The sequence below is a fragment of the Nanorana parkeri genome, unplaced genomic scaffold (genome assembly GCF_000935625.1).
Source record: "Nanorana parkeri isolate BGI_ZX_2015 unplaced genomic scaffold, ASM93562v1 scaffold539, whole genome shotgun sequence".
Lineage (NCBI taxonomy): Eukaryota > Metazoa > Chordata > Amphibia > Anura > Dicroglossidae > Nanorana > Nanorana parkeri.
Window position 1 is genome coordinate 1388851 of NW_017306807.1, and position 23396 is coordinate 1412246.

At 41.4% G+C, this 23396-nt stretch overlaps 1 protein-coding gene across 1 annotated transcript in view; it reads right to left on the bottom strand.

Moving 5' to 3' along the window:
* Window positions 1-12221: 12221 nt before the first annotated feature.
* Window positions 12222-23396, bottom strand: part of DTX2 (deltex E3 ubiquitin ligase 2) — a 53454-nt gene continuing 42279 nt past the window's right edge. Inside the window, exons 6-8 of the mRNA XM_018561706.1 lie at window positions 21509-21670; window positions 18791-18880; window positions 12222-12684 (exon numbers count right to left, since the gene is read on the bottom strand). Of these exons, the coding sequence (XP_018417208.1) occupies window positions 12460-12684; window positions 18791-18880; window positions 21509-21670 (477 nt within the window). The 3' untranslated portion in view covers window positions 12222-12459. The remainder of the gene's footprint in view (window positions 12685-18790; window positions 18881-21508; window positions 21671-23396) is intronic.

Sequence of the window (23396 nt, forward strand, 5' to 3'; positions counted from 1 at the left end):
TGGGGTGCAGAGGACGGGTAAGATGGTGGATTGGGGTGCATGGTGTCGGGTCCCTGGGTTCCAGGCGCCGGGTGCTTGGGGCAATTACTGTATGAACATTCTCTCCATGTCTTTGATCTGCTGAACTCCTTGAACTCGGTGTAGGGATTGAAGACCCTCATGCTGGGCTGCTCCCTCTCCCCGTCCCCCATCCGCAGTTGCCGGTTCAGCCTGGATGCCAGCTCGTCCCCCAGCCATCGTCTCCATCCCCCGGCTGACACCTGTCGCGCTCAAATCCCCGACACCCGTCATGTGACCGCACAGGCCCGGCTAGATGTAAGGAGCGCCGGAATTGGAGGAGAGCCAGAGGCTGGACCGTGGCGTGCGCGGCGTGCAGCATACGCGGCTCATGTGTGGAGCCGCGAACAGGCAATTTAATTGATAGCCGACTAATCGACGATGGAAAACGTTGACAACATTTTCCATCGTCGATTTTAATCGACTAAATCTAATAGTTGTTGCAGCTCTAGTATAATGTATGTATAGTATAAGGCAATAGTACATTATAGTATAAAGGACTATTGCTGTATTCCTCTAAAGCTGCTTGTATCCTGCATTGTGACGCTGTATAATGTATTATATTGCACACCACACTTTTTTTCACTTCCACCGCTCCAAGCTTGCTCCTGTGATGGACTATAATCTCAATACAAACTAGTAGTCCATCACTGGAGCCTTTTTTTAATCGAACTTAATAATCGGCTAACTAATCGATTTTTAAATTAATCGTTAGCTGCAGCCCTAATTTCAACTTCATATATTAAGTTGTAACAGTGCTAAAATAAAAGTGCATTGAAGGACCCAGAGGGATGACCGGTGGGCGGACTCGGGGGGGAGGGGGGTCCCAGGCCTATAGCTGTGTAAGGGGCCCAAAAATTTCTGAAGGCTGCCCTGCTGACGGCAATCGGTTTCCTTATCCAGAGACAGGAAAGGGTCAGAGCAGCTGGTAGACAGTGATGCAGAGTCATGGGACTGCGTTGGAGCGGTAAGTAACCAATACGTCTAAAACACACATAGCAGATACACAGCTATGAAGGTGTAGGAACAGGAGTGTCTAGACACCGTCACATACCAGGAAGCGCTCTATTTTTTTTGGAGGAATTAATGAAAAAAAAGGCAAACACACTCATCAATTCATAACTAGCTTTAAAGCAAGGTGCACAGTACAAAAGCAAATATTTTTGCAGGCTGGCTGATAAGTGTGCTGGAAAATGTTTGCTTTGGCACTGTGCAAAGCCCTTCCATGTGCACCTTACTTTAATGCTTGTTATGAATTGATGAGTACATTTGCCATTTTGTTCACCTGTCGGATTTGCTGTGGGGACACGCTTGGGGCTTCAGCTGCCACTGTGATGTGCTGGGATTCTGGTGTGTCCCTGTGCCTTTAAGGAAGAATGGGCCATCTCCAGGAGTACCTGCGCCCAATTCAGCCTTTGCTATATATGCTTGAAGATGGAGGCTCTCATAGATTAGAGTTAGGACCACACTACACAGAGGAGCCTTAAAGAGGCAGTGTGGCTTCCATATACAGTGGGTATGGAAAACAATAACCCCCTTTAAAATAATCACATTTGGTTGCTTTGCAGCCTGAAATGAAGATGGACACAGTTATTGTTTTACTCACTCATATACGGCTGTATTTACTCACCTTTACATCCAAGTAAAAGATATAACACCAACATGTCAGAAAAAAAATAAACAAAATTCACAAACCGGATCACAGAGTTGGAAAAAGGACCCCCCCTCCTAAAAATGACTTGTAAACTCAATCAGCTTATCACCTTCCTGCATGGCACACACAGCCATTTGACTTTCATCTGTGATCAGCTGTGGTCATTTTCATCAGCTCAGCATGAAAAGAGCTTTCTTGGAGCATTTCAGTCCCTGGTAGTGCAACTGAAGCAATCAACTATGGGTGGCAAGGCACTGTCAAAAGATCTCCAGGATATATTTGTGGACAGGCACAAGTCAGGAGATGGATACACAAAATAAAAAAGGCTTTATAAGTGCCTAGAAGCACAGTAAAGTCAATTATTAAGAAGTGGAAGGTAATTGGTACAACACAGATCCCTGGATCAGGACGTCGCTCCCAACTGGATGATAGATCCAGGAGGAAACTGGTCAGAGATGCTACCAAGAGGCCTACAGCAACTGTGAAGCAGTTGCAGGAATTTATGACAAAGAGTCATCATTGTGTGCATGTGACAACAATATCACAAATTCTCCACAAATGTGTCTTGTATGGGAGGATTGCAAGAAAAAAGCCACTCCTCAAGACCGACCATATGCAGTCACAACTGAGCTTTGCCAAAGCGCACCTTGAAGATTCTGAGGCCACATGCAAAAGGGTGTTCTGGTCAGATGAGACTAAAATTGAATTGTTTGGCCTCAACACCAAATTATATGTCCAGGGAAATCCAATACAGCTCACCATCCAAATAACACCATTCCTACGGTAAAGCATGGAGGTGGTAATATCCTGTTATGGGGGTGTTTCTTTGCCGCAGGGACTGGAGCACTTGTCAGGATAGAAGGAAAAATGGATGGGGCAAAACACCATCAAATTCTTGAGGAAAATCTGTTGCCCTCTGCCAGAAAGCTGTCAATGGGAAGAAGGTTTACCTTCCAACACGACAATGACCCAAAGCACAAATGACAACACAGTGGTTAAAAGAGAAAAGGGTGAATGTCCTTGCATGGCCTAGTCAGAGCCCAGACTTAAACCCCATTGAAAATCTGTGGCATGACTTAAAGACTGCAGTCCACAAACAGTCACCATCAAATTTAACTGAGCTTGAGCAGCTCTGCAAATAAGAGTGGGCAAATATTGCAAAGTCTAGATGTGCAAAGTTAGTAGAGACATATCCCAACAGACTAAAGGCTGTAATTTAAGCAGAAGGTGGTTAAACATGATAACTCAGTGATTCTGTTTTTGAATTTAATTTTTCTTCTGACATGTTGGTGTTCTATCTTTCACTTGGATGTTATAAGTTGCACTGACTAAATACAGCTGGATAAAACAAAAACTTTGTCTGTCTTCATTTCAGGCTGCAAAGCAACAAAAATGTGATTATTTTAAAGGGGGGTGATTCTTTTCCATACCCACTGTATTTTGCAAAAGTCGTGCAACTAAAACCTCTGTTTTTAACCCTAATAGTTAGACAGTGTCATTTGTTTTTGCAGGCTGGCGAGTGTGCTGGGAAATTTTTGCTTTTGGTTATGAAAAAAGGAGATTGAAGGGGGATGTAAAAAAAAAATCATCAGAACTCTGGCTTATTCACACCTATGCAAGGTTTCCATTGAAATCAATGAAACCACAACACAATGTTGACGTGTGCATTAACGTGCAGCGATGCAGTTTGCATTGAACATCAATGCTTATCATATTGCACATCAACATGCATCAATGCACATCATGATGTGTTGAAATGTGTTTGATTCATATCTATTGATTTCAATGAAAATTCTTCAAAACTAAATACAAAGAGGGTAATTCAGCCAGGCAGCAGTGTGTTACTTAGGCACAATTAGCATATGTAGATGTTCCCAATAACACAGCAAATCTTCACTTTTTGTATTCAAGTCTACTTTAAAGCTGAACTCCAGCCTTACAATTTTCCACGCTTGTAGCAAGCCTTCTCCTGTGTTAGGCTGGGCACACACCTTACAACCATCGCAAGACTTTTGTCTTGCGATGGTTGTAAGGTACTTTAAAAAACGTACGATCTACCTATGTTGCATAGGCAGATCGTACTTGCAATGATCGCAAGCCATGCCCCCCTAAGGGGCGGGCTTCGGTTGACCGCAATGCCAAACGGGCCGTACGGCTGTTATCGTATGGACATGCCACAAACCCGCCGAACATCGTACGATGCTTGCCGGGTTTTCGAACATGTCCATAAGTTTAAAGTCGTGCGACCTTACAGTAGTAGAGGTCGCGCGGCTTCCACACACCTTACGATCATCGTACGATCGCGGGATTTCCCGCGATTATCGTACGATAATCGTAAGGTGTGTGGGGACCCTTATAATGGATTACCTTCAATTTCTTGTAAATTTACATCTACACAATACAACCCACTGAAGCTGCAGCAGCTATCTTGATCCCACCTTCATTTTCTGTCTGAATAACCTCCTCCATCACTCAATAGTCACTTCTCTCCTGATCTGTGCTGTCATTTGCCCCACTCACAGCTATAAGCGTTCTCTGCCATCAATCATTTAGTTCCTGAGCTTTATGTGGTAGAACACACCTTCATCTTCCTTCAGACATGCCTGCAACCAGTCAACCTATCAGTAGACTACAGCACAGCTAGCAGCAACAAAAAGGGATCCCAGGGATGTGTTCTTTCATTGTTTTGAAGAAAAAAAAAAAAATCAAGGCAGAATGCTGTGATGTTTACAGCAGCCTACTAGACCCTCCCAGTTATACTTTAGCGTTAAGACTACTTGCTGTTTGTATATGCCCTGGCATATTCTACTCATTATACGTGCTAAAATACAGGAACTGGCTGTGACTTCTCCCTATCTGTAAGCAGACACTGCTTAGAGCTGCTCTTGTTTCCATGCAAACAGTGATCATCTATTCACTGTTATTCTGTCACCATATTGCAGCCTGTTACTGCAGATAACAGATTTGTGACTTCAGCCACAGCAAAGCTCTGCAGTGAAAAGAAGTTTAATAAAGATTATACTTGTTTAATTCCAGATTGATAAACTAGTTACCAATTAACTTTCTTACAACTTCCTTTAGCTTTTTTTTTTCTTTTAGTCTACGGTCATTTTTTTTCTTTTGTAGTGTAATAAAATCAGTTAAATACCTTCATTTGTAAATAAATTCACCATGCTTTGTACCAAGATCATATTTTTAATGTAATGATAAACAAGAAGTCTCAGTATAAATGTTCTGTCATTCGCCGTAACACTAGCAATCTAAACACTGGTCAGAACAGGAAAGCGTTTTCATTTCATTTCTGTGTTTTAAACTGCTTGTCACCTGGCTGTCATGCTGATCCTCTCGCTTTTGAATCACTGACCAACAACAAGTAAGTAGATAAGGACTTTGACTTTCCTAATACTGCAATTGTTCTGGATTAGTCAGTTAAATTGTAGTAATTGTGGGTCAGCGTAACATCCAGGCAACTGAAGGGAGCAATGACGGCAACTATATTTCTCTAATGGCTGGTTAGAGTATATGTAAACCCAATCCCAATCTTATAGAAGCTTTACCATGGTAATGTCATTCCAAAAGTCATTTTCAATAGTTTAAAGTCTGCAGCTATAATTTAAGCAATGCCTACTGATTGTGCCATGTAGATCCTTATTCCAGCACTTGCTCTTATAAAGGCATTCCCTGTCTCCCGGTTGATGTTTTGTCCGACAGAGAGGACAGGTGGCCATCTCAACACACATTTACACAGCCATGGTCCACTGTTGTGGTTGCCAGCCCACCTCCTGAGCAGTGACTTTCAGCCATTGCTGGAGTGCATGTAGACAGGAAATGACTGCAAAGAGATATCAGAAGATCAGCAGTGCTGGGATGCAACAAAAGAGAAGAAAAGAGTGAAAACTGATTATTTTTTTAAAGCATAACTGAAGCCAATTTTAGTTTTGGACAGAGTAAAGAAGTATTAGGATTAGGGAGAGTCACCCTCTATGTTGATCCTCATGGCTGTTATAACAGAAAGTGAAAGAAAATCCCAAGTTTTGGGTTGTCATCAGAACAGGAACGAATGGGAAATCTTCCAATGGGGAAACTAGTTCTGGTGACCCTGCAGACCACCAGGGACTTCCCTCACTGTGGAGAGATTTCTGCTCACTCACTTCCTGTTGTGGCTATCAGACAGGAAGCGAAGGGAAATATCCCCAAGAGACACAGATGGCAAAAAAGCTGACCAATGTTATAACCCTCTACACAAAGCAAAAACCTTTTGGCTTTAGGCAATTGCTTATGATGCACAGTGTTTTTAAACTAGATTTTCATTTGTATTAGTATACGAACAGACCCCACTATCCAGAGAATTCCAATACTGCAGACTTTATTGGAATTCACAGCAAATCCAGTATATCAGTGAATACCTCTATGAATAAGCCTGCCGGTGAAACATGTGAGAGGTTGTAGTTGGTTGGGGGTGTGCAGTGCTGGCATTTGTTGCTTTATACACTTCTATTCACTGATCTACTGGATTTGCTGTGAATTTCAATAAAGTCTGAAGTATTGGAATCCTCTGGATAGTGCGGTCTGTTCGTATACTACACCATTCCAAGGTGGAGACACACCTAGGGAGTCCTGATGGTGGCTAAGGAATTGGAGTGGTGAGATTTCCTTTGGCTCTAGATTTTTCATTTGGTTAGGATTTACACCTACATTAAAACAAAGCTGTAAGATTGACTGCAAATATTGCTTACCCTTTGTTTTAGCTTTTAGATGTCAGCTTCAAAAAGATGAAAGGTTACCATTTGCAAAATCATTAGACCTCCATGCCCAATATGTCCAGTAGAAGAGGTATACTGCGATGCGCGGTGTAAACTTTAAACACATTCACAAGCAGGGGGTTTCAGGAATACTTTTTAATGAAGTGTAAATAAAATGTCTTACATAGTTGCTCTCATACAATAAAACATTTTTTTTTTTTTTTACAACTAGCTCATCTGTTAACAGCTCAAAAATGTATCAGAAAGAACAAATTGAAAAATATGTATTGCATTCTCACCTGCTTTAAGAATAAAATAATACATCTCAAAGTACCATATTTTTGGAATTGTAAAGAAAACTGTAGGGGCGTATACAAGCTTGCATCAGAGTGCCCTTACCCATGCAGTATATTTCCCATGTGGCAATTGTTGCTGTTTGTATCCCGCATCTAATTAACTTTCAATCAAGACAGCATTGCTTCTTTTTTCACGTGACTGATACTCTGTGCAGACAACAGATGTGTATGAGCTCAGAAATGCAGAACACAATATAAATAAGTACAGACAAGTCCAAGGTGCAGTCTGCATTTCTGACCATATAAATGTGCACTGAGCAGACACTACCCATTGAAAGATAATTAGATAAAGCGAGGGAAGGGAAGAGATATGTTCAGCGTGTGGCTAACATGCAATGGCATGATTGAGGTCTTACTTTTTTGGGGGGCCTTGGGTTAAATTCTGTTGCATGCAAACCTTACCTCTGACATAAAAAAAACAAAAAAAAACCCTGAAGACAAGTGGGAGGAAAACCAGGTCATAAAGAATTTTGGCCTCATATAAAAACCATGAATGTACTTAAAGAGAAACACATGCATAACTGGTAGATTCTCAAGAGAGCGCCAGGGACTTGTAAAGGCAGCTCAAATTTGTGTTACATTTACAGTACATTTGGCTTTGAATGTTTGTCCACCTTGTTCTTCACCAGGCATGCCAAACAGCTGTTTTTGGGGGCTGCATGCATCCCTAGACCAATGTAGGAATTTATATTGAATGAAAACTATGATGGTTTGGGCCAGTTTTTTTTTTTAGAAGTGTAAAATCAGGTGTTTTATGCATGCGCTTACCGTTTAATACAAATAATCATTTAATTCAGGGCACACAAATGACACAGAATTCACAGAGCATTAATAGGTATGCTTTTAAACTCTGATTGATGCTGGGCCTTGCCTGTTTAAACAGAGCAGGAAGGGAAGGGGAGGAATCACTGCTCTGCTGTCCCTTTCACCTTGTGAAAAAAAGGGACAGCAGACTTTTTGTTGGCTTTAGTACTCTTTTGGGTCAAAGGAACACATTTACTAATGTACTCCTGTTACCCAAAGCCAGCTATTTGCTGACAGCTCAGAGCTACGCTGCAGCCGGGAAATATCCTGACAATCCAGGCCACTGCTGATTGACAGCTTGGTCTGCCTGTCTAGAGCCAGCTGTGCCCGCCCCCACTCCTGTCTGTTGCTCCAATGAGCACTGGGCGAACAGAGAGGGGAGGGGGAATGCCTGCGAGGAGCAGTGACTGTCAGTCACCACTCTCACAGGGAGAAAACTGTGAACTGAGCGATCAGCAGTTTGTGATCACTCAGTTCTTGATCTATAGAGCCGGCATGTGACACCTGCAGTGTGACACCCCAGCTCTAAATATTGGAGAGTACATTTTATTCTCCCAATACTTCTCCTTTAAGCTCTGTAAACAGGCTTTTTGTAGCAAAGCAGGTAAGTAGAGCCTGGAAAAACACATGAAAATGAGACCAGAATACTACCTGCTTGTTTGAAAAGAAAATACTGAATATCTATATTTACCTGACAAAAAAGTAAAAATATATTAAATTAAAAATGCCCCATCTTAACAAAGAAAATATACTACTTTTTTTTTTTAACCAGTGGGTGATTCATTTAACAGCCCCTTATGAAATGATCCTGTAAAATTCAGCATCTGATTTCAGGGAAGGTTTGCTAAATGCTTGTTCTGCAGCTTCCAAGGTCTTGCTGGCTCATTATGCATCAGGAGACCTGAAGATCAACCTACAGCTCATTCTCTTCACAGGGTGGAGTACCAGCTTGGAGCTAAGGAGTGTTCTGAGGTCATTGTAATTTATGCAAGGCCTTCCCCTCCCTCACAGCAATACTACATTTAAATCTATGGATGCATAATCTTACTAACCCATAAAAATATGTATGTAAAATGTACTATGAAGTGCATGTATGATGATGTGTGCTCCGCATCTGTCCACGCAAGGTAGTATGAACGTAGCAAAGTGTGAATGTGTTTTAAGGTGTGCTCATTTGCTTTCAGAGCCAACTAAATTTACAGTAATTCACCCTTTTGTAGCATATGTTAGGCATCTGCAATTTGGGTGCCTCTTGTATCCTTACAGCATTAGGAAGAACACTGAGATATGTGGTGTGGCAGAAACATAGAAGACTCTTTACGCAATCATGGATGCAATGAAAGAAACCAGAATAGACAACACATCATGTCATATTCTCAGTGTTCAAGGCACTATCTTACATTTAAAATGAGTGTCATATCAACAAAATCCAGCAATGTACAAAGCAAGAATAGAGAAGACAACTAAAATCCAAATACATTTGAAAGATTTCCTTAAAAAATGAGCTATCTGCATAAAATATTTCTTATTAATTAGAATACACTTTATTATTACAAATGGTGCTGGTAAAGCAACCAATGAAGGAAAAGTTTTCACAATCTTCTTTTCTCAGAGAATAAGTTTTGAACCTCCAACAATTAAATGCTAAATGTTTATCAGCAGTTTTGCTAAATGTGGCATATAATGTAGGTATACTTTGATGAACAAAAAATACACATGTAAAAGGGGATAAGAAGACTAACAAATACCAACCTTTTTTTTTCCAACTTTGCCACAAGAAGTTGATCACTAGCAAAGGAAAGAGACAAACTGCTTTATTTACTTGATTTACTGAACCGGATGCAAAAAATAGCACAGTATCCCAGCAGAAGAAAACCACTATTACTCTGCATTAAACTGCTAAAGGCTGATAAGTAACTGGCTGGTACGGGATACAGTACTTTATTTGTTTGCACAAATTCAATTAAAGGCTTAGATATGAAAATGTACTAACAGTTCTTGTTACCCATAGTCACCAATCAAACGTTTCCACTGCAGACCTGACAACTGAAAGCTGAATATATTTGGTACTGGCAGCAAAAACTTTTCTTGTTAGCAGAGTTTCATTCATAAGCCCCAAAGTGACTTCCAAGTTAGGCTCCCCACACGTTACATTTTGAGCATACAATCAACTTTAAATTTACCAAAACTATGTAATATGAGGACCTATCAAAACTATCCAATCTGTATCCAGTCAGGCATCCCTTGCACTACATACTTGTTTGTAGATCTAACAGAGATTGTTTAATCAGATCATAACGTGTGTGGTAAGCTTTAGGGTGACCACATACACTGGCTAACAGTTCTCCAATCTGAACATTCTTAGCCAGATCAGGAGACAACCCAATTCCAGTGAAGTAGTCCCAACCAAAGTTTCCCATTGGATGAAGCTGCCAGATACATTAGAAAGATTGTGCGAATCCTACCGTTTTCCTTGACATAAAATAGCGCTTGGACTGGCTTTCCCTGTGAACTGGAGTCTTCCCTGCTCCTCACAATGCATTCCTGCTTAGGTCAGAAGCTGTGCCTGTATACATCATAGGATGGTTGGATTATGCTTGCACATCCAACCATTTCCTGATGTCACTGGTCAGATTGCCACTTTCAGCTAGTGTTCATTTAGAAAAGTCCACCTCTAGGGCTCTAGATGTTTTTTGAAGGTCAGTACCATAAAAAAAACTGACGTGTGTAACATTTGTAAAACAAGGGCATTGCCTCTCTTGAAGCAAAAAAGACAATCGGTACACACTGTAGATCTTAGATGCAGATGTTGCAGCAGTACCTGGCAATATTTTGTTGAGAGCTGGAGCCAGGCATTTGTACTGCACAGTTCAAACACAGCTCCTGGTCTAAAGACCTTAAAAAGAGTACCAAAGCCCAAAAACAAAAATCTTATATATTATAGATCATCAGACTTTAGATGTAGTGGCTACATTAGTTTTCTTTTTGAGGCTTGTAACGTTTCAGAAAGTACAGAATATATCTGTTGATCATGAGAGAAATGCAGTATATTACTACTAGTCCCATCAATCCACCATTTAATGAAGATGAACAAAAGGCAAACATGATTGAAGTCCAGTTTTTGTGACAACCATGGCTGCACCTATACAGTAAAGGAAAAAATTGTAACCATAAAGAAACAGGAAGTGTGTTATTTGCAGGTTCACCAGGTGAAACATAAGCAAAAAAGAGTGCAAACTAATGCAGCCACCACATCCAAGGACTGGTAAGCTGAAATATATGACATTTTTTCTTTTTGGGTTTGGATACACTATTATACAAAGGTTATGAAGGCCGTGGCAGCAATAGAGCAGAGTGTCTACATCTCAGGTATGTGTACCAATTTACTTTTTATGATGAATGGGGTAGGGGAGGCAGTTCTGATGGTTTTATGAAAAGTTAAGTTACACTAAGTTTCCTTTTCCATGAATGGTCTGAAAAGTGACCTCTATCCAAACCTATTAAAGGAGATATCCAGTTAGGCAAATCAGTAAACTCACAGCTTTCCATCTTTGAGAATGTGAGCTGCAGAAGTACCTATGGTGCCCTTTAAGCAGCTAAGAATCAAGAAAAAGGGCCAAACTGCATTATGTATAACAGTAATATAGCCCTCAGAAACACAAGCAGGAAGCTGTCCGAGCTTGAGCCGTGATAGGCTTTAGTTCCTAAAAGCCTAAAATTTTAAAATCTACTCTGTGGCGAGTGTGCTGTAACCTCTATCCTTCCCACTCACTCACATATTTTTTTAAAACCTTCCTAAGCCTTATTTCCACTCACCCTATTACATGACTCGCAGCAACACCTCTTTCTGGAATAAAGACTGGTGATCCAGTCGGTGCTGCTGGTACCTTCTGAACTTGCGAGGACCCCTGCCAAATGCACAGTCAATAGGTGGTGTCTACATCACTAAACAGCAAGGTGGGAACCCAAGGAAGGACCCTACCACTCTGCAGTTCAGAAGAAGAGGAAAGACTAGGGACCGACATGTTACTTGACCCAAAATTTAGGAGAGTATTTGTTACATTTCAATAATTTTTCTCTTTAATCAATGGGGCGATTAGCTTCTGCTCTTTTTTTAATCCACTTTGGGGATGCAGAGTGAAGTGATCAGGTAAAGAATAAACTTAAAAGTAATCTCTGCAGTCTTGATGTGAAAAAAATAAATAAAAAAAAGACAATAACCACTTTGAGCTATTGGGTTAGTTGAAAACATAGTACAAACAGGAATTATGTGAATAGTGTCTAGCCATTGATTTCACTTTACTGGAGTAAAATCACTGAAATGCCCATACTGATCCATTTCTATTGGCTAGTACACTTGCATATTGCTTTTTGTCTTAATCAGTGTGTCCTTATGGGTCTGCCCCTAAACACGTAATGCACAGGCAGACAACAGTATTGTATGCAGGCAAGAGCAATGATTGGGAAAAAAACCGGCTTGATCTTAGAGATTCGCAGAAGGGATAAACAAATTTAACATGCAGGCTGCCCCATTACCTGCACCACCCACCAAAACAAGCAAATCTTTTTTGGTGTAGATCTGTAACACACATTGGAAAAGACGAGATGGAACACTTATAATAATGCCCCCTGTCCTGCAGGGTTGGTAATATGCTTGCATGCTAGTTTTGTGTCAACCTAATATTTCCCCAGCATTTTTGTAAACCCCTGATATATATGTATTGCTTTACCAAAATATATATATTATATATAATGCAAAATGAAACCAAAAATTTAAGGCATCGTGTAAATGAACTGAACGCCACCCCCAACAAAATCACAAGTAGGCAGCCAGCTAGATAGTCTTTTACATGTTTAAGCAGTCTTCTGACACTCCCTGAGCTGCAAGCTCAGCAAGAACATTGTTCAGGTAGTTTGTGTCAGGGTAACCATGTCCAGTTATGTTTGAGGTCATTTCTGTCTTGTGATGGATTTCATTCCACACCACAGTGTCAGATTCACCCGTTGTGCTCGAAACGCCAATGGTGAAGATCAATCGCCTGGCCCAGGCAACCTTTAGAAGCTCTAGTACCTAAAAAAAAAGTAAAACATGAGTCAACAAAACTTATATTTTTGACTTTATTAATTGAGATGTTTGCTTAAAGCTGAAATCTAATTACATTTATTTTCTAGTAAACAGCGGCAGGGACATAACGTGGCTCTAATGAAGTGTGTCCAATGTCCTGCTGCTGGTCTCTTTAGAAATCCTGTGTTCAGTGATGTTGGATGCTCATAGTGGTGGACTTCTGGTGCTGTATATATTAACTGCTTCAGTTGTTAAAGAATCTGGTGCTGTTTGCCCTCCCCTAATGCCCCTTTGCATTCCTTTTACTCTGAGTGGCAAATGGATGACAGGACCCCCTTCTCCACTTACAGAAAGCTTTACATAATGTGAAAGCAATGCAAGGATTGCTGTGAATGGGCAGAGGGGTGTAAGGGGCAGGCGAGCAGGGCTGGGTTCTGTAACAGCAGAGGCAGTCAACTCATACAGCGCTGGAAGTCCACCACTGTGAAGAGGCTCCAGCATTACTAAAGAGGATTTCTGAAGAAACCAGCAGGACGTGGGACACACTTCATTAGCTGTAAGTAATGTCCCTGCTTCTATTTAAAAGAAAAACATTTAATTAAACTGTAGCTTTAAATGTTTTCTTTCTGTTGAATATGACCAATTCAACTAGAACTGATATTTTTGTATTGAACACCAGACATATTTAACCGCAACAAAAACACAATAGTACAAACTAGACCAAAAGCAACTGTACCCCATAAAAACATTCCCAATCAATGTGCTAGCATATTTACCAGTTTTCAATGTTTTATGGGTTATGGGCAGCATTTTGGCCTCATTTGTATTAGTAATACAAAATTTCCACTTGTGTCCTCGCAATTGGCGAGTAAAAATTGCGTGGGGTCGAGTGGAAATGAAGACATTGAGTCATGTACTCGGTCATGGAACAAGTGCCCAACTCCTGGAGGGATCCCAGATGGCTTTCCCGTATGCTGCTGCTCACAGCCATGCACCTTCCCATGTTAAAGATGGCCGCATGACGGCAGCCATCTTTACTAAGGTCCCCAACTGTGCGGACATCACAATACACACGGTAAGCCCTGGGGCGGACTGGCAGAGCACGGGTGGACTGGCAGAGCAAATTGCTGTGCTGCAACAACTACTATGCATGGGACCTGGCTTAGTCTCAAGTGCCAGGCCCCTGTCAGCAGGTAATTGAGGGGGACATAGAGATGGGTCGGTGTGCCATGTGTTGTGCTGTGGCTGTATTTGTAATGCCCTGTGTGTTGTGCTGTGGGTGTATGTGTAATGCCCTGTTTGTTTTGCTGTGGCTGTATGTGTAATGCTCTGTGTTTTGCTGTGGCTGTATGTGTAATGCTCTGTGTTTTGCTGTGGCTGTATGTGTAATGCCTTGTGTGTTGTGCTCTGGGGATATATGCAATGCGCAGTGTGTTTTGCTGTGGCTGTATGTGTAATTTATCCATTACCTTATTTTGACAATATACTGGGCACTTCGGCTGAACGGAATAACCTGACCTCACAAGAGTAACTACAATTAGAGCAACTAAAATGCCAAAGTCTCACAAAGCGTTCACCAGCTGGCACCAACCACCCCTAAGCAGGGCTGTTGTGCTGTGTGTGTTATGTGGTGTATGTTATGCTGTTTGTTATGCTCTGTGCATGTGATATGCCGTGTGTTGTGCTGTGCGTGTAATACCATGTGTGTGTATGTTATGGAGCGAATTACAGCTGAATTGATGGAGCCCTGTACTTAAGTATAGGGCTCCATCAATTAGTGTGTAATTCCCACCCTATTGAGGGTGAGCAGGGCTTGCATGTGGGCAGGCCACATGGGCCCCCATGACCGCCTATTACCACCTAATATCCTGGGCATTGGTGGCTCCTAGGTATTAATGGATGCCTCACATGCAGCGCATTTGTTAATGGAATCCAACGTTATTGTTAGAATGAAAGGAGTGCACAATCACACCCCTATCATTCACAGGCAGCATTTACCCAGCTGTTAAAAATCATCTGCAAAGAGGCGTTCAGTAATAGATGCAACTGGCTGATCAGGGCTTCTGATGGCTGTGACAATTAGTCCTAGCAATCAGAAGCCCTAAATGACAGCAGATCTTAATCTTTGCTGGGATCAGCTGTCACTGGGCTATAACTGGTTGCCCCTAAAGCGGTACAGATAGTAATAGCAACCTTTCAGGCAGTGAGAGTGACGGCCTAGCACAATCACTGCCCGATATAAATGGCAAGGCAGTGTTACCCGTTAGCTCACCATCTCCCGTTCTCTCCCTGTCAGCACTAACTGACAGAGACAAAAGTTAAAGTAAATAAAATAAAATAATTCCCCCTATTACCTGCCCTGTGCCCCCTAATATTCCTGTAATCCAGCCAGTGACTTTACTACTTGTCTGGTGAGTTTATTTTTATCTCTATTAAGGGCAGAGTTAAAAATGGGAGAGGACAGAGTTAAGGGAGGGGAGAAGGACAGGATGGAGTGGGTCAGGCAGGGCAACTGGTGGTGAGTCATTTTTAAGGCCTGGCTAGTAGCTCAGAACCTGAACTTGTGAGCCCTGTAATACTATTACCATGCATTTATTAAAGTTTATTTTCAATAAATTATTACATTTACGGTGTGTATGTATTTAAGTTTATATATTTTGCCAACAGTGCGACTATTTGTTGTTCAGTGGAATTTGTCTGACTTGCATTATATGGTATTCCTTGGACAGCACGCAATGGTGGTACGGTTCAACTGAATATCATTTGATATTTCTGTTTTGTGTGATTGCTAACAACCTGTATCAGATGCTGGTATCATATTTTGGTGGTATGACATCACTTCCAGAACTCCCTGTAGACATTACAAAGCAAAATGATGTCATACTCTTCAGATGGATTCTCCTTAAACAAATAAATGAGAAACCCAGCTACAAGAAAGGGACACCTGCTATAAACACGTGTGAGGAACAAGCACACAAACCACACTACTGAGGGTTTAACTCAACAATGGACTCTTGGAGAGATAGAAGTGGTATGTGGGTGATTCCCATTTATGCTCGGCCACAATTCAGTATCTGTTCAAACTGATCTTTAATATCAATTACTTTTTCCCTAATAAGAATTCCCTGAAGTCACTTTCAGCTGCTCTGCCTGAGCAAAGCCTCAGACCCTTTTTAACCTTAATGGGAGCAGATTGGCTGGAGGAGTAAAGTGTTTCAGTTTATTGAACAGCTAAATGCTACTGTTATGGCCACTTTTCTACTACAGTGCTCTACTATCAAATGATGCACTGCTTTCAAACAGCCAGCAGGTGGAACAATTTAACAACCAGATAAACAATATAGCAATACAAAGCTCAATCAAACTCAGCTCATTTGCTTCACCACTTCCTGGTAAATGAGGACAGGAACTAGATAGATAGTAAATAAGACATGTTTTGACTGTGCTGTATCTGTATTTATAAGTATAGTAAGCTTGTGCATTAAACTGACAGAACTCCGTAGTTGAATCTTAAAAATGCATTTCAAGTAGCTTGACTTAACAAAATATTTGTACATTACTCAGCTGTAGTTGCTCAAATCATCTCTGAATTGGTGCCAACACTGTCCTTCCTTCTGGAGGGTGAATACTTTTGTTCCTCATGGTCCCTGTGTGTGTTGTAAAGTAGCCACCATTTCAAGCTTGCTCCGTGATGGACTACAATCTCACGTTTAGTTTACCAATTTGTAGGGATGCACCGATATATCAGCCGCCGAAACATATCGGCCGAAAGTGCCATTCTTTGCCCGAAATAGTGGTGTATTTGTGATTTTTCTCCTCCCTGCTGGGCGCTGCTCTGTGTTCCAGCGGGGTGGAGAGAAACTGTCACAGGAGGCTGAGTGGTGCAGGAGGAGAGCGCTGTGAGCAGCCGTCACAGATCAGGAGAATGGCGGTGTGGGCAGAGACAGTCATTGCCGTCACAGGAGGATGAGCTTCCGCACTGCCCCGTCCAGCCTCCTGTGACAGCGTGCCAGGGTGAAGAGCGGCGATGTGGGTGGAGACAGCTGTCATAGCTGTCACAGGAGGCTGAGCTCTCCTCCCGCACTGCCCCGTCCAGCCTATTGTGACAGAGTCAGGATGGAGAGCGGGTACAAGCACTCAGTGATCGCTGAGTGTTTGTAAATAATTAAGGGCATAGTATGTTTACAATGTCCCCAATTATGAATGAATGGGAGTGATCACTTCCTGTTCATTCATGATTGTGGACATGGTAAACATACTATGTCCACAAGTTTGAGGACACAGAGTTTTCCTGTTTATTCATATCTCTTTTTCTATTTAAAAAAAAAACATATCTGTTTAGACACCTAATATTTCCTCAAAGCCCCCAACAGGAAAGTAGAACATAAAAATATTTAATACAAATGAATAAAATATAAAAAAATTAAAGTTTATAAAAAATAAATAAAATATTACAAATTTGAAAAAGTTAGAATAAAAAACATGTTCGGTTTCGGCCTGACATTTTTTTTCATTTCGGTTTTGAAATTTTCATTTCGGTGCACCTCTACTAATTTAATTATAGTCCATCACAGGAGCGAGCTTGGAGTGGTGGCTACTTTACAACACACACAGGGACCATGGGGGAACAAAAGTAGCCACCCTCCAGAAGGAAGGACAGTGTCACAAGAATTCAGAGATGATTTGAGGATCTACAGCTGAGTGACAAAATATGGTACAATAAGGGATTCCCTATTTTCTCTATGTATGCTGTGCCAGCATCCAAATGCCATAAATAATATGCTTTTCAGGATGATAGTTTCAGAAATTACAAATCAGATTCCTCCCCACTGCAAAGAAAATAAGAATGTATTACCTGGCTGTGTAGTAACTAAAATAGCTCCAATAATAAACTTTTGTAATAGACTATTTGTAATATCTTATAAATTCAAATTCAGCTTTGCAGAACCACCTCCCATCCATGAGATACAACCCAATAAGAGTCTGTTAAATTGTTGAAGTATTGTATGTCTTAACCTATTAATGCTAAAATATTTAATCATGGTTTCAAAGGGTTTTATTTTACCTGATCCATGTTATAAATTTATATAGAGTCAATTTTCATACAAATTATTCATTTATTCTTGTTTTTGATTACAGAACGCGTCATATCCCTATTCCTTTCTCTTTGCAGTTTAGTCGCAGAAGCAAATTGCCCAAAAAATCATTTATAGGCTTAGGGTATGACACCACTGAGGCCCGGTTCACACCTGGGCGATCCACGCGGTTTCGTGCGTGTTCGCTGCACGATTCCAGAATTGTACACAAATGCAAACCGCGTTTGTGGAGCCATTCATTTCTAATGCCACTATTGCCTATTATGGCTAGCAATCGATGCGCCGCAAAAAAACGTGGGTCTCTCAATCGCACAAAAATTGTGCATGAGCCTTTTTGCCGCACGGATATGACCCCATTGAAATCAACAGGGTCGCGCAGCAACCGCAGTTCCAGGGCCGCCAAGATGTGAACCAGACCTAAAGACAGTAGTAACATATGGGAGATTTGCATTCAAAAGTTCACTCAAGGACCACCAGATATGCCATGTCCAGCTTGGCTAAACAGCTTATAAAACATTTAGGGGAGATTCTATTAAAGATATATTAGTCTTAAAGGGACCAGGTAAGTTCTGGATACAAATTTCAGGAAGTCTCCATTATCATAGTTTGATAGCTAGCTCTGTAAACTGTAGCTCAGTACTGCTACAGTATGGGGAGGAAAAGATGCATGTTAGGGGCACATTCCAACTGAACCATGCATTTGGTGTGAAAGTGAAGACAAACCAGGAAATTCAAAGTTGAAGTTTGCAAGTGTGTTGTGTCCTACCTGCCTAAAAATATGTAATTTATATATCTACACACACTTTTTGATATGTTTCATAAGTTGATTAAAGTGCACAGCTCAACCCAGTCAGAAGTCAGGCTTCTGTTATTCAATAAAGAGAAGAACAATCTGTGGACAACACTTTCAGCTGAGGAGTAAGACAAACTTCACCAATATAAAATGCATACATGATACCTGAAAGTAAAGGCTTTTAAGTATGATTCTATCTTCTAAATATGTTAATTTTACTTACCAATCTTCCTCTGTCATTGTCTGGAAGATAACAGTGACGAGGGAAGCCCCGTGCTGTATAAGGCCTTCCTGGGTTTGGGTGTTCTGGACCCTGTAGATAGATGGTGTCACCAGATGTAAGAATGCCTTATTATGTTTTGAAAGTACCCCTTTTTCCATTAGAGACCTAAGATCAGCATGCAAACTGGACCAGGAGCCGCAGCCAATGAAGGGCAATTCTCCCATCTTTGCAGGAATTTGTCCATCAGCCAACCTGGGAAAACTGTTTTGGTGGGTTCTGGTTAGGCGTGAGTCATTAAAGCATGACCAGATGTTTATGGCCAGCCAGAAGCACCAGTATCCTTTCTGTCTCATGAAATCTGAGTATGTTCAACCACACATCATAAAAGAAAACATTTACCCATATCTTTAAAATTACAACAAAACACACCTTTAGAAATGTTTAGTAATGACAATCTACAAACACATACGTCTAGATAATTGCAGACTTTGTATTCTTTACATACCTTGTTTCTCTTTTCTTCCCCAGTCTTCAGACAGTGGCCATGTTTACTAAGGGCAGATTACTAGCTCTCCTATTACTTCCTGGATTTCTGGCACATGCGACTAGACTTGTGACTAGGACTTGTGACATCATCTCAGAAAAAGAAAATGCCTTACCCTGAGATTACAGATGAGATTTCCCAGCAATGCTCTGCTGATGACAAGGTAATCCCAGTGGGCAATGCTTTGCCAAACTGAAGTCATTTTGCCCTTTCAAAGCAGGAATTGAATGGTCTGCAAGTGTAAGGGGGTTATTCACTTAGCTGCCAAAGGCACCCGAGTGAATAACCAAGCTGAAGTGAAGTGAGCTGATCGCTGTTTGGCTATTCACTTCGGCCCTATACGGCTGATTTCAGGATAGGCTGAGCCGAATCTCCGGCAGTTCAATCGCTGCCATTTGCCCCTATTCTCATAGGGGCCGAACGTCAGTAAGTGAATAGCCGAATGACATTTGGCTCCGTTACTCTGCTCGCTACCTCCGAGGTAGCAAATAGAATAAAAAAATGACATGTAAATAATTTATTTTTTTAAAATCGTGGGGTCCCCCCTCCTGATCCATAACAGACTCTAAGTCTGGTAGAGAAGTTAGGAGGGACCCAAAGTTAAAAGAAAAAAAATGCGCAGGGCTCCCTCCAAAGTCATACCTGGGCAGGGATTTTTAGGGAGGAACCCTACCCCTAAAAATGGGAGGGAAAAACGTGGGGTCCCCCCAAAATTCCCAATTAAACAGTTAGTCCGAGCACAGGCCTGGCAGAGAGTGGGGCGGCAGACATGTGTAGTAGACATGCTGCCGGCTTATTTCTGAGATCCGTCATGGTCAGGTCCTGGATGACAGTCAACATCTCGTCCCAGAAGGGCTTCAACCCTGGGCAGGACCAGAAGATATGGAACATTGTACCAGAATCGGAACCACACCTCCAACACTGGGCTGTGATAGAAGGTATCATTCTGTGCCATAGCCAAGGGACCCTATACCAGCGGCATAGTATCTTGTATCCCATTTCTTGGACTTTGCTGGCCATGGAGGACTTGTAGGACATGGTATGAGTTTGTTGTTCAGTGAACACGAGGCCCAGGTCACGCTCCCAGGACTCCAAAAACGGGGGCCGAGAGGTGGAAGCGGGTATGCTGAGCAATTTGTATATGATGGAGATGGCATGTCGTGTGGGTACTTTCCCCACACACATCTTTTCGTAGTCTGTGAGGGGTCTGTCTAGGGCTCGGGGGTTCGGAATCACTCTCAGAAAGTGTCTAAGTTGCATGACACTCCAGGGGTCAAGCGGAGGGTCAGTCAGGGACCGTATGGCTGGGCACGATAGCCAATCGGAGTCTGTACGGAAGTCAAGTAGTCTATATCGGTCAGCAGTCACTAGTTTATTGAACCGCGGATTATCTGTTCCCGCTGCAAAGTCGGGGTCTCCCACAACCGGTGTGGAATATTTTTTTTTAAAAAGCGATTGTTTCTGGGAATCTTGTAAGTGTTTTTAATCGTTTTTAAAATAAAAACCTGTTTTGGCATATTACACTGTTTATTATCCTCTCCAGGGAATGGATACATTTTGTAAACGACCTCACCTGAACTGGAAGCTTTTCAGTGAAAGAGCACCGAGTGGAGGAGGAAGCTCTTACTGCGAGTGGAGGAGCAAACGCTCACCGTGGGATCATTATGCCTCTTGGTGAGTGCGGTGTGTTTCACAGTCACCGGGAGTTTGAGCACTACAGCTATAAGAAGGACTTATCACTGATGATTATTTACATCTTGGCACTTTGTCTGCATCAATTAATGGTGGACTTCATAATTTATCAATTTGCACTTAATCTCTACTGGAGATATTACAATGAGAGACACATTTTATTATTTATGAGTATTTATGAACCATATGGGTTATATGTGATTTATTTGATATCTAGCACTTTATTATTCACGCATTATGATTGATTAGCGCGGTGCATCTGTTTGATCTAAATAAAGACCTGCATGTACTGATTAATAGAAGTCATCTCATGAAATAAAAATATTTTTTATAAAAGGTGGATAGGGAGCCCTGCCCCTGGTTTTCTTGCTCAGATGAGACAAAGTACGGTTTCAAAAAACACAAGGTTATGAAACTATGTTGATATAATTCAAAAGTAATTTCCACCAGCATAAATAAAATGTGCAGAATTTTTTTTTTACCTGTATTCCTGTAATAATGGTGTATATAATGTGGATTGTGCCACAATCTTGATGACCAGGCAAAGACTGAGGGATTAAATAGATTTCCATCTTTCCTTTGGGCTGCGTTCCAGTCTTTTCCCCATAAATGGTCTTACAAGAAGGGCACTGCAGACTTCCATCCTGAAGATGACACGTTCAAACAGAACCGTTACCAAAGACAAAATGTACACATTACATAACAGTTTTGAAATAAAAAGGACTAGGATTTGTGGTATTAAACTATGTTAGTAAACATATCAGAAAGGCGCATTTATATTCTGTTATTTTTTCCCCCGTTACTCTGACAGTTTACACTGCTTGTTTTAAATGATGTTATACAATATGTAGAAGAAACTGTTAGCGCTGCAATTTAGACAGTAGAGGAGATTTAAATCAATTCTGCTGCAATGCAAGGTGGTGCAAAACAGGAGCAATGTTACACTTTATGAGACCAATTTGCTTTAGCAAATGTAGCTGAATCCATTAATTCTTCCCTTGGCTGCACAGACGTATCACTGCATTGGTATAAAACATCACTTGCCCACTTTTAACTGTGATATGTTTTATGTTAATAACTGCTGGGGGTTCAAATTCATTACAGATCTTTGCACAGCCAGCACAGCCGGTGTCCAGCAAAACCATCTGCACAAATTATGCACTGAATGTGTCAGACACTGGTGTGATAGATCTCTCATAGGGGCTAACTCATTCAACCGGGAAAAAAAAGGATATATGCCAACATGAACAACATAATCTATAATGAATGCATTTTAGATAAAAAGGATTATCAAATAAAAATCTTAGCTTTTATACTCCATCTGAAAAGCAGTGTGCTGTATCCAAGCACGGCTGACATACAGAATAATGCTTTCTGTATAGGAAGAAACATAAAGCCGACACTAAAAGCATGCAGACATTACATAGTCCTCACTGTTTTCTCTGAGCAATGGAGACTCTCACCTGAAAGAGTAACAATTCCCCTTTATAAGTCAATCATCTCCCCTGCGAGTATCCAGTGCTGCCCATTGTTGTAGTAACTGAATGTCACTGCGTCTGAAGGCTTTGTAGAATCATTTTTGTAGCAAACAATTGAACTAAACAAATAATTTGCTTTAATTATCAGTTAATGGAGAACTACACTTTCATTAACCCTTTCGCTGCCAAGCCCTCCAAAACCTTTTTCAATTCAGCTGGCCAAGCCATTTTTGCATTTTTTGCAATTTTTTCCCATTGATTTGATTTTCAACTGCTGGGTTGCTAGCGTTTGTAAAAGACCCCCCAAACCATATATTTTCTGAAAGCGCAGGCCCGGTAGAATAAAAAGATGGTGATACTAAATTTGTATGCCCTGCGTTAATTGTGCAAATGTTTCTCAAATTAATATTAACCCGATAAAAATACACAATTGATAAAGCCCTAAAATCAGTATCAGCGCACAAAACAAATATTATATTTTCTGACTAAATCTAAAAGATAAAACTGTATTGAGTTAATAAGTAACAAATATTTGCAAATTTGAAATTGCGCCTTTTTGCGAAAAGGTAAAACAAATGAGAGTCATTCAAAAACTGACAGGATGACAGCGGCTCCGATCACTATGCCGCTCGGCCATCCTGAATTGCGGCCAGCCGCCGCTCCCCCCCGCCAGCCAATTTTAAATCGGATCCCCACTGCTACAGACTCTACAAGTGGGGGACAGCAGTGGGGATCCATGGAGTCTCTCATCCCTGCATGGAGCAGCTTCAGGCAGGGATGAGAGACTCCAGATGCCGGCGGCCGGCAGCAGCGGTGCCGGCGCCCGGTATTTTTGTTAATAGCGGTCATCAGCGGCTTGTGAGGCGCTGATTACAGCCATTATTTTTAAAGG